At 41.3% G+C, this 12,405-nt stretch overlaps 1 protein-coding gene across 1 annotated transcript in view; it reads right to left on the reverse strand.

The window, feature by feature from the left end:
* LOC146493149 (brevican core protein-like) overlaps window positions 1–12,405 on the reverse strand; it is a 52,277-nt gene that overhangs the window by 22,238 nt on the left and 17,634 nt on the right. The window contains exons 7-13 of the mRNA XM_085148176.1: window positions 10,207–11,061; window positions 7,695–9,539; window positions 1,781–1,888; window positions 1,415–1,573; window positions 1,243–1,325; window positions 328–472; window positions 11–193 (exon numbers count right to left, since the gene is read on the reverse strand). Of these exons, the coding sequence (XP_085004302.1) occupies window positions 11–193; window positions 328–472; window positions 1,243–1,325; window positions 1,415–1,573; window positions 1,781–1,888; window positions 7,695–9,539; window positions 10,207–11,061 (3,378 nt within the window). The remainder of the gene's footprint in view (window positions 1–10; window positions 194–327; window positions 473–1,242; window positions 1,326–1,414; window positions 1,574–1,780; window positions 1,889–7,694; window positions 9,540–10,206; window positions 11,062–12,405) is intronic.

Genomic DNA, 12,405 nt, shown 5'->3' on the forward strand with positions numbered 1-12,405 from the left:
CTTATCTCACCAGTCAAGCAGAGGATCTGCGGCCTCTCCCAGAACCCTCCAGACAGACACCTGATCAGGGGGTTAAACCTCTGCTGGAAGCCCTCTGCGCAACGATAGCGCACCACGGCGTTGGTCTCGTAAGTCTGTCGAGCTTTTCCAAATATGGAGGCATTTCTGAGCCTTGGTGGTGGTCCACAGGAGGCTGTGGGAGGAGTTAAGATGCTTAAGTGCCTTCTCTGGGCCAGAATAAGTAGAAAACAGCTCGAAGAATCAAGCTCACGAGGGAGTTAATGAGTAATGAAGTGCTCTTAATGATGTCCCATCAGTGTTACTTACAGGTGCCTTTCTTGCAGGTGTATGAAAGGTGATAGTTGCAGGGCACATCGCTCCAGCGTCCGTTATCGTGCCACACCATCACCACACAGTCCTCTCCGGAGAGAAAGTAGCTGTCTGGCTGACCCCTGTACCAATTCTCATAAAGCTGTGAGGTATGAGTTATGTATGTTATTTTTATGTGTATACAAAGAAACAATAATCACAACAGAAATAGTTGAAAAAGTGCAATAAACATAATGTTTTCATTCTCCTCTTCTTCTTTGAGGTAGTTAATATCTAATAGTCTGGTGCCTTCCTGCATCCTGCTTGGTTTGTGTCTTACATAAGAGGTTTCAAAAAGAAAAACATAAACAGCAAAACTCATTGTGATAATAGACTTTCATTCATGATCATCCTGGACATCATAAATAATAACCTACAGATGTGCTACTTTCAGATGCTCCCTTATTCACAAGGGGTCGCTGGATTCCTCACTGTTTTCACTGTCTTTTTTTTCCCTTGGTGTTTGTGCTACCACTTGACATAATTGCCTTTTTAGGTTCAATTTTACGGTCACATCTCAGTGCCTGCCTAGCAAATGCATCAGTGTTTCATTCCCCGTCACCCTCAGATGTTCTAGGACCCAGGAAAATGTAACTAAGCACAGGTGCTGGATAGCATGCAATCTGACATCAAAACTTCCAAGTAACTTAAATAGACTACAAGGCAACTAAAATTAATCACAAAGCAAACACAAAGAAACAATATATTTTAGTTATTGTGGCTGCAAAAGAAAGGGAATCTTGATAAATAGAAAGTAGATCTTAATTAATACACCGGGTGTCTGGTTCTACAGTTTGAGTATTCCCCTGTTTTCGCTTTTTTGTACTCTGCAGTTTTGTTTTGTTTTTTGCACACATAATAAAACCTCCTCACCAGTGGGTTCCCATCAGACCAGTGGAAATCATCCTCAATGGTCTTGTCATTCAGACCGGTCCACTGGTATTCCTTGTAGTTGTCTGTTGACCAGGACGTGGGATTGAATTTATGAGGAAAGAAATGAAAGCCACATTGTTTTCTCATTCCCAAATGTGTTAAGTAAACCTACTGTTGATGTAAGCCTGTTCTTCAGGGGTTATTATGGACACCAGGTGAGCTCCCATCATGCGGCAATGCTGCTCTGCAGCCTCCCAGCTCAGACGCTGGCTGAAGTGTCGATAGCAGAAACCGTGAAATTTATCCCAGCCCGGTTCACATCGCTCCCGGTCTGAAAACATCACAGAGAAGAGAACAGGACAGCCAAACCAACAAGAGTCTTCAGATGTATCCGCATTGGCTTTGATACTGAATAATTATATAATTTTCACTTCAGGCTGCATTGTAAGAAAATTACTGCTTGGCTTATTTTTGTTTGGAAACTTCTGGCTGATTCCCATCTCATGTAACAGCCATTAAAGAGCAGAAGCGAGCTCACCGGCCTGACAGAAGTTTCCTTCATACGTCGGCAAACAGAGGCATTTAATGTGACCACCTCTGTCCGTGCAGGTGCCTCCGTTAAGACAGGGGTTGAGCAAACAGGCATCTGAAACACAACAGAGGGCAACTTTAAATTACTGTGCACTTGAAACCACTGGTCAAAGACTCATTAGTTATGTAACTGAATAATTACACATGTTCAGGAAGACAGCCTTCATTTATGAGTAAGTCTAATTGGTGCCTGTGTTAATTAGAAGGCAGTTGAAGCACGTATGCTTACATTAGGTAAACAGCTGTAAGTAAATGTAGCAGAAACCATTTAGAAACTAAAGGGCATCAGGGTCGATGTTAGCCAACAGATGGCAGCAGAGGAGAACCTTTACAGCGTGGCCTGAGAGGGAAAAATTGTCAAATCTTTTTCTGGCATGTGTGCGATGCTTCCTTCTCTTTCTTCTTCATTTCTTCATTAGTATTAAACGCTCTCAAAAATCTTGTGGAAGAGGGAATCTAGACATGGATGTATTAATGGGGGCGGGGGAGGGGGGTCCTATAATATGGAGCCCTGTGGTTCTAACAATTGAAAAAAGGGCCCACTGGTCATTTTATTAAGCGGTATGTACTGATTTGCTGGTGTGCCAGTGGTACAATGAACTCTTTTGTTTGCTTTGTTTACCATTTTAATCAAAAGATGAGATAATGAGATGAGAAAAACCCACTAACATGCCCTTTTTAAAGTCATCGGACAGTGATATTCAACTGACCACCTTCTGACTTGCTGCTGCTTTTCATTAAAAAGTTGAATTGTGTACATTTATAAGTGAAAATTTTAAAAAGATGAAAAAACTAAAGAAACACCCCTCAACAGTGCTGAGTGTTGACATTGCATAGTTTGTCCACCAGAAGGCACTCTGCAAATTCCCTGTTTGCATCACATGTCTGCAAAAAACATAAAAGTATTCACAGCCTTTGCATTGACACTGACAATTTAGCTACGTTACATACTGTTTCCACTGTTCATCAAAGTCAGACATTTTTACAACTTAGCTGGAGTCCACTTGTGGTGCATTAAGTTGACTGGAAACAATTTAGAAAGACACAACTGTCTTTATAAGGTCTCTTAGCTAACAGCGCATGCCAGAGCACAAACCAAGCCATGAAGTCCAAAGAACTGTCTGTAGATTGCCAAGACAGGATTGTATCAGGATTGTACCAATGAGCACAGTGGCCTCCATCAACCGTAAATGGGAGAAATTTGGAACCACCGAGACTCAGAATTAGCCTCCTGGCCAATCTGAGTGGTTGGGGTAGACAGGCCGTAATCATTGAGGTGACCAAGAATCCACTCTGTTCATTTTGACAGAGTAACAGCATTACCCTGTGACGACAACCATTTGTGCAGCATTCAGGCCTGTATGGTAGAGCGGCCAGACTGAAACCACTGCTGAGTAGAAGGCACATGAGGGCGTACTTGGAGTTTGCTAAAAGCACCTGAAAAACTCTCAGACCATGTGAAATAAACTCCTCTGGTCTGATGAAACAAAGATTAAACTTTTTAACCTGAACATGAAGTGTCATGTCTGGAAGAAACCAAACAGAATTCATCACATGGACAATAACATCCCTAGAGTGAAGCATGGTGGTGGCAGCATCATGCTGGGATGTTTTTCAGCAGCAGGAGCTGGGAGAGTAGTCAGGGTCAAGGAAAATAGGGATACTGCAATGTACAGAGACATCCTTGTTGATAACCTGCTCCAGAGTACTGTGGACCTTGGACATCTTCTATCAGGACAAATACCCTCGGCACTAACTCAAGAAACAAAGGAGTGCCTTCGGGACCACTCTGTGAATGTTCTTAATTAGTTCAGCCAGAGCCCAGTCTTCAACCCAAGATCTGAAAATGACTGCGGACCGTTGCTCCCCATCCAACCTGATGGAGCTCCAGAAGTTCTGCAAAGAAAAAACTGCCCAAAAACAGGTGTGCCAAGTTTGTAGTATCATAGTCAAAAAGACTTGAGGCTTTAAGTGCTACTAAAGGTTCTTCAAAAAAGTCGTAAGCAAAGGCCGTGAGTACTTATGTACATGTTATATGTTTTTTATTTTTAATAAGTTTGCAAAAGTTTCAAGCAAACTTTTTTCACTTTGTCATTATGGGGTATTGTATGTAGAATTTCAATGTCAGAAACGAATATAGTGAGTTTTGGAATAATGCTGTAACAGGACAAAACGTGGAACAAGTGAAGCACTGTGAATACTTCGTGTGTACTGTATATTTATCCATTTTCCTAACTGCTTATCTAGTTCTGGGTCTGCAGGGGGGTTGGGGAATGTCTACTGGCATCTTGTTATATTTATCACAATCAGATGATATCTAAAGAGAAAAACTTTTCTAAATTTGTAAAACAAAGGAAAAACGAAACCATGAGTGTTCAAGCTGGAATTAAACATTTTACAAGTGGATTCGGTTTGTTTTCTTCCTTTGACACCCTGTAAACAAGAACTATGTGCTGCCTGTCATTATCCCCACACTCACATATTGCTCTCTTCAGAAATCTCTTTCATTGCTCAGATCGTGTGTATGAAAGGTAATAACTGCTTTACACGAATCAAATGAGATTCACGTGCACTCAAAGTAAAACCATCATTCAGTTTTGATGAAGAATACACAGATGGTGGATGGAAAACCACTGAGGTGCCTTTCAAGTCTTACCTATCAAAAAATGAAACTTTATACTGTGACGGTGTTCACTTCTGAGACTTGTTTTTGTTTGCTTTCCAACAGAAACAGAGTTTAGATTCATGGCTCCATCTGTGAGCCGATTTCCTTTCCTTTTGTCAAACAACACAACAATAACTTGTCTGCAGACGACAATGCAAGGCTAGTAATTTCAATTACTGAATGATTGATGACTTTCTCATGGTGTTTCTCTGCCTCCTTTCCTCTTTAGGCTGCCGACTGCAGTATTTTATCACCATGAAGAGTCCATTGTATAAAGATCATTATTCACCCCAAAAAAGGCTTAATTATGGCGCTGAAGCTGAAATTATGTATGAGAAATAGGAAAGGCTTCTGCATGCACTAATCTATGTAATACTGAGGTTTTTTGGGGAAGGCAAACAGTTTGGATGCTTGAAAATTGTCTTGTATTAGAAGTGCAGCTTGGAGAATGCACATGTTTTCCATACTTTTCATCTTTATGAGTCCATTTGTGGAGTAAAACCATGAAAAGCTTACTTACTTACTTAAAATATATAAACTTTACTTAACTTCCTAGGACCTGGCATCCACATGTGTTGTATGTGGACATCACATTTTGGGCTGTCTAAACCAAAATACAAAATAATATCCACTTACGAGGACATTATACTGCCACTGCGCTATCGAAATTTAAAATGAATGTCCTCATATCTTATTTTTCTCAGAAACAAAAATCTGGTAATTCTTTGTTTTTTTATATTCATCAAGTCCCAATCAGCCCAAACAGCAAAGAGAAATGCATGCCATGAAAGAGTTCAGGTCTCAGGAGGTTAAAACAACAGCAAGTTAAGCCCGCTTGGGTCCAAATTAAAGTAATAAGGTTTGGCATATGGCGGCCACAGACTATTGTGACTATTGAGTGTGGAGGAGATACCAGTACACACGTTTTTCGGTGAGGAGAGCTGGACAGGGCTGTAGATGGACATTAAGCCAACAGCAAAATAATTTCTGCTCCAACGTGGATGGAGGAACAGGAGAAGCACTATCAAAAACCTTAACCTCCTGCAGGTTACTAATGTGCGTGTTTCTGACCAAACCATCAGATCCAGACTCCATGAGGGTGGCGTGACAGTACAGCATCTTTTACTGGGACTTGTGCTCACAGCTCAGCATCGTACAACTCAATTGGCATTCGCCAGAGAACACCAGTGCTGGCAGGTCCACCACTGGAGCCGTTTTCACCTCACAAAAAAGAGCAGGTTCACACTGAGCTTCTGTGACAGATGCGAAAGAGTCTGGAAAAGCTGTGACAAACATTATGCATTCTGGTTTGAGAGTTGGTGGTCGGTGTGTATAGGCAGTTATTGGGGAACCAATGCATTGATGCCATTGATTTACCCACACATTCCCCAGACCTGAATCTTATTGAGAGCCTCAGAGATTCAGGTCTGGGAGTAGATCCCCCACAACACCACCTGCCATCAAGTCAGGAGCATGCCCAGACATTGTCACATTGTCAGGAGTGCACATGGGGCAATAAACATTACTGCTACATCATGAGACAAGTTGGATCCGACTGTAATTTTGATTTTTTTTAACGTTTTTTTTTTTTTGCTTTGATTTCGAATCTACTGTTCTCAATTTCTTTTTACCTCTAATTCTACATTCAGTAAAGATTTTCAGTGTAAATATTTTGTTTCTCAAGATCCACACGATATCTTAATTTTTTTTCAAAAGCTGAATTATTCTGAATAGTGTTTGACTTACAATATTAACATACACCAGGTTGTCAGTGGCCTTTATTGACATACCCACATGGAAATCTTAATAGAAGAACTCTGAGGTCAACTTTTTCCAGTTTCTGAAACTGTGCTTGATGAAATGCAAGTCAAGCCTTAAATGGTTTGTTGGTGACCTGGTGGATGTTAAGAGCTTAAAAGCAGCTTTTCTCTTAAATAAGTTTCCATCCTAAATTTCCCATATTTGCTGAAGTTGAGTCCACAATGGCAGCTGCTTCTTTTGAAGATTCAATAAACCCGATTATATGGAAGCCAAGTGCTCCAATGGAAAAATAAAGTGCAGTTTTAAATGAGAGAATTAAAATTCAAAAAATTTAATTTAAAAGATGAGAGTCAAAATTAACCATGAGAACTGTGTTTTAAGTATGTTTGTTTGTTTTGTGGAACAAATAAGCTTCCATACAATGCATCAATATCCACAGCTGCCACATGAAGTCGAAAAAATGAATGTACCAAAGGGAAGGAATATAAAGTAATGCATTTATCAACTTGTGGTAAGACAAGAAACCAATAAAGATTTGTTGCCTTTATCATTATTAGACCTAAAAACACAATACAAATCTAGAACAATTGTGATTAAACAACAATTTTTAAGTCGAGTATGAAACATTAATGACAAAAGGACACGTGAACATGTTGCTAAATGCAAACACTCGTGCAATCTACAATGAAAAGGTTTTGTGCTTGTAAACATAATAATCTGTGCTTTTTGTACCACAGTGACTAAAACAGCAATGAAAAGTAAGAAAGAAAATCAGTTAAGACTTAAATATAAAGCATTACTGCAGCTTCATTGGTCAGTGCTGTTACATTCAAAGTAATTGTTACTTTCCAGAGAACGATTAAGTCCCTTATTATGTTGCTTCCCAATTAATGGAAAAGATACTATGAGAATTGAAAGATAGCAAGAAGAAAATGATTTTAGAATATCTTTTGCACCTGTTTGGTGCAGAGATGGATGATTTACAAATAAAATCTGATGAATTTAGCTATAACCATCACTCTGGCAGGTCCTCCCTGGAGAAGAAACCCGTCATTCAAAAACACTAGTAAATACAGTACTTCACAGAAGTCATTCTTTGGATGAGGAAAAAACATCATGCACAACAAGACTGGACTGTAGACAAATGTCAAATGGGAGCTGTCCCAGTGTGAGTATCTTGGAGGGTAGAGCGGGGGAGTCACAAGGAGAGGAGTAAGGAGTGTTTAAGGGGAAGTGGGAAGAGTCAGAAGGGTGAGTGGGCTTGCTGAGACAACAGGTGAAAAAAACGTGGGAAGTCATTTGAAAAGCAGGACGGGTGTTTTACAGAAAATGGAGCAGAGGCAGGTTGGGCAGAGGACAGACGAGGAGTTTTAGTGCATCACTGTGTCGAGCAGGAAGAGGACGGTTAGACTGATGAGAGTGGCATTAACATTACCTGAAGATTTCCCAGTACCGCCTACGGCTGCCCTCTCATTGGGCATGATAAGCAGAGTTGGCGGCTGGGTGAAAGTAATGTCAACATCTTCCAGAGCGTGACCCACTGGTGGTATCAAAATTTTGGGGGTGGTGGTGGTTGGGCTCCAGGTGTGTCTAGACCGGTGTGTGGTGGTGGTGGTAGCTGCGGTTGTGGTTGTGGTGGCGACAGTGGTCGTCTCTGTGGGCTTTGTACCTCGAGAAGAACTTGAAGCTGCTGTGGAGGTTTTTCGGCTGTACTTATTGCGAGATTCTTGGGGTTGAGTTGTGCTGGTCAACAGATCCCACTTGGATGTTTGAGAACTGGAAGGAAAGATGGCGAAGTCCTCAGAGGCATCGGTTTTCTCTTGAGATGTCGGGGAAACATTAGTTTCATCTTCGAGGGTCGGGGCAACAGTATCCTCTTCTTCAAAGACACGGATTGGGATAACGTTGGCTTCGTCTTCATCAAGCACAACAGTTTGGGAAAAATCACTATCCTCTTCTAGGGCTGAGGAAACATCAGCTTCTTTCTCAGTAAAAAGAGCTGTGCTAACATTAGCTTGTTCATAGACATGGGTTGAAGAAGTGTTAGCCTTTTCTTCATACTCAAAGGAAGGAGCAACATTAGCTTGTTCAAAGACTCGAGCTGAGGACGTGTTAGCCTTTTCTTCATACTCAAAGGAAGGAGCAACATTAGCTTGTTCAAAGACTCGAGCTGAGGACGTGTTAGCCTTTTCTTCATACTCAAAGGAAGGAGCAACATTAGCTTGTTCAAAGACTCGAGCTGAGGACGTGTTAGCCTTTTCTTCATACTCAAAGGTAGGAGCAACATTAGCTTCTTCTTCAAGGGTTGAAGAGGTGTTAGCTTTCTCTTCATACTCAAAGGTAGGAGAAACATTTGCTTCTTTTTCAAGAGCTGAGGAAGTGTTAGCCTTTTCTTGCAAGCTAATGTTTGAGGAAAGATTAGGTTCTTTTTCAAGGACAGTAGTTGGGAGAACATCAGCTTCCTCTTTAAGGGTTAAAGAAGCATTTATCTTTTCTTCATACTCAAAGGTAGGCGTAATATTAGCTTCTTCCTCTTCTTTAAAAACAGCAGTTGGGACAGCATTACTTTCATGGGCTGAGGAAACATTTTCTTCAAAGTCAAGCGTTGGAGAAACAATGTTCTCTTCTTCAAAATTTAAAGAAACATTTGCTTCTTTTTGAAGAGCAAGGATTGGGGAAATTTTTATTTCTTTTTCAGGAGAAACGGAAATGTTGGCTTCCTCTTCAAGAGTTAAAGCCACTTCACCTTCAAAGGTTGGAGCAAATTTAATGTCTTCTTGAAGGGTGGTCCTAAGTGTATCAGGTACATGACCACTTGCTTCTTCATAAGTATCGGTCACAGTATCCAAATACATTCTGTAGCCTGATGTTAGATATAGTGCTGTGGGCGAACTGGTGGATGAGTGAGAAGTGTTTGAGACGTCTGGAGAGCGAGTGGTAACTGAACTTGCTCCAGACATTTGCAGGTCTTCAGATTTTGATGTGGGCAGCATTTTATCCTCATTTTCCAAACTGAGCGTGTCTTCAATTTCTAAGTTTGCACTTCCCTCCTGTTTAGAGATGGAGGACTCCCACAGCTGTGAGGCTGTAGAAAGAATATCCAAGCCCAGTTTATCAGAAAGGGGTGACTGAGATGAGGCTGTCAAATGTGGAGCCACTGTCTGAGGTTCAGCATGGGTGCTGCTGGCAGAAGCAATGGGAGACGGGTGAGTGGTGAAGCCAGAAGTTGAGGAATCTGATGTGGAGATGAAACTGACTGGACTCATATTGAGTTTGCTTTCTGGAAAAGAGCATAGAACATTATGGGATTACATATTGTTTTTGAGAAGTATATTTAATTGCTTGAATGAGAACAATTAGAAGAAACAATAAGTCTACAGAGCGGATCAGCCACTAACCAGAAGGTCAGTGGTTCAATCCCAGGCTGCTCCAGTCTGCATGCCAAATATCCTTGGGCAAGATACTAACCCCATGTTGCTCTCCGATGCATCCATCGGAGTGTGAATGTGTATGAGATAGATACTTAGCACTTAAGATTAGAAGTGCTTGTGTGAATGGGTGTGATTGGGTGAATGAATTAGCTGTATAAAGCGCTTTGAGTGCTCGGACAGAGTAGAAAAGCGCTATATAAGAACCAGTCCATTTACCATTTACCATGTCAATCTCTGACCCTAGCTTAGCAAAAAGATTAGAAACAGGGAAATGGGTAGCTTGTCAGAAGGTAACAAAATCTGCCCTCTTCACATAGGTGACCAAACTCTAGGACGTTAAATCTCTTAGCCAGAAGGTAGTCCAGAATATAACCCTTTTAGTTCTTCAGTTTTCCAATATATTATAATAAAAAACATAAAATGTGACATGGATATCTCATGCTAGCCTAACTCTTGAGAAAGAAAGTAATTTATCTAAGATAATAATGTTTGAACTTTTGTGGGACATGCACATACCTTCAGAAATATCTCCAGAACCATCCAAAGGAGCCCATACTGGGGTTAGCACCTCCGGAGTAGATTCAGTAGTTTGGGATAATTGTGTAAGAAGTGTTGCCTCTTCTTCTTCTTCTTCTTTTGAGGCCTCAGTTGGGGGAAACATCTGCTCAGGGTCTACACGGGTCTCCTCCAGCTCCACTTCAACCATGGGGTTAAGGGTTAAAGTAGTAGTCTCCAATAAACGGTCCTCTTTAGTACGGTTGCTGTCGGTCTCACTGTAGTTGGGTTCTGATTTGTTAAAAGACAGGGTGGTCTGTTGTACTTCTTTGGTCTCATTCAGAGTTCCAGATGGCTCTGTGTTTACTTCAGTGTTTGTGTCTGGCTCTGTCTGGTTCTGCATCTCAGGCTCAAATGTGGGTCTTTCAGACTGCTGAAAGGTGAGACTCGAGTTCTGGCTGGAATATGTTTCATTGTAATCAGTGGGCAGAAATGATGTGTTCTCTGCTGAATTGTGGGTTTCTGTGATAGTGCTGCTCATCAGTGTTGTAGGATGCTGGGAATCGTAGCTCATTTCTGTGGGAGATAAAGTTTGGTCGAGCGGCTCGTGTAGTGTAGGCGTTGTGTGGAGGGGAGACTCTGTTGTGTCTGATATCAGCATTGGGTGTGTATCAACCGGGCTTTCTGTAGTTACAGTGACAGCAAAATAAGGCAATGATTCAAGCATGCTCTGGGCCTCTCGCTCCACCTGTTCTGCTAGTTGGTTCAACTGAATTTCTTGATCTTTTTCCGTAAGAATAACAACATTGTGTTCAATGTCTTCAGATTCTGTGCCCACATAGTCCATCGGAGAGTCAGTGGAAGCATTTCTGTTTTCTGCAGACAGCAGACACACAATTAAATGTAACATGTGAAATATGGAACAAACTAATCTAGTTATGCTTTCTTTCTTGTTAAATATGCACTACATATTGTTCCAACATCATATTTTTATTCCCTTATAGAGTAGCGTTTCATGAGTCAAAATAATGCTTATTTATCTGATGATGGGCTTTGATATGAACTCTCAGTTCATTCTCTGTCTAAATCAATATGTTTGGGCCCATCTCCCTTCAAGCCAAGTTTCAAGCTGTGTTTGAGATTACCAGGTTATCTTCATATACAGATGCCATCATATACAGTGGCTTGCAAAAGTATTCGGCCCCCTTGAACTTTCCCGCATTTTGTCACATTACAGCCACAAACATGAATCAATTTTATTGGAATTCCACGTGAAAGACCAATACAAAGTGGTGTACACGTGAGAAGTGGAACGAAAATCATACATGATTCCAAACATTTTTTACAAATAAATAACTGCAAAGTGGCAAGTGCGTAATTATTCAGCCCCCCTTAGTCTGAGTGCAGTCAGTTGCCCATAGGCATTGCCTGATGAGTGCTAATGACTAAATAGAGTGCACCTGTGTGTAATCTAATGTCAGTACAAATGTAGCTGCTCTGTGATGGCCTCAAAGGTTGTCTAAGAGAATATTAGGAGCAACAACACCATGAAGTCCAAAGAACACACTAGACAGGTCAGGGATAAAGTTATTGAGAAATTTAAAGCAGGCTTAGGCTACAAAAAGATTTCCCAAGCCTTGAACATCCCACGGAGCACTGTTCAAGCGATCATTCAGAAATGGAAGGAGTATGGCACAACTGTAAACCTACCAAGACAAGGCCGTCCACCTAAACTCACAGGCCGAACAAGGAGAGCACTGATCAGAAATGCAGCCAAGAGGTCCATGGTGACTCTGGACGAGCTGCAGAGATCTACAGCTCAGGTGGGGGAATCTGTCCATAGGACAACTATTAGTCGTGCACTGCACAAAGTTGGCCTTTATGGAAGAGTGGCAAGAAGAAAGCCATTGTTCAGGCTTCACAGGTTCACCTTCCAGCAGGACAACAACCCTAAACATAAAGCCAGGGCAACAATGGAATGGTTTAAAACAAGACATATCCATGTGTTAGAATGGCCCAGTCAAAGTCCAGATCTAAATCCAATCGAGAAACTGTGGCAAGATCTGAAAACTGCTGTTCACAAACGCTGTCCATCTAATCTGACTGAGCTGGAGCTGTTTTGCAAAGAAGAATGGGCAAGGGTTTCAGTCTCTAGATGTGCAAAGCTGGTAGAGACATACCCTAAAAGACTGGCAGCTGTAATTGGAGCAAAAGGTGGTT

The sequence above is a fragment of the Neolamprologus multifasciatus genome, chromosome 22 (assembly GCF_963576455.1).
Source record: "Neolamprologus multifasciatus chromosome 22, fNeoMul1.2, whole genome shotgun sequence".
Taxonomy (NCBI): Eukaryota; Metazoa; Chordata; class Actinopteri; order Cichliformes; family Cichlidae; genus Neolamprologus; species Neolamprologus multifasciatus.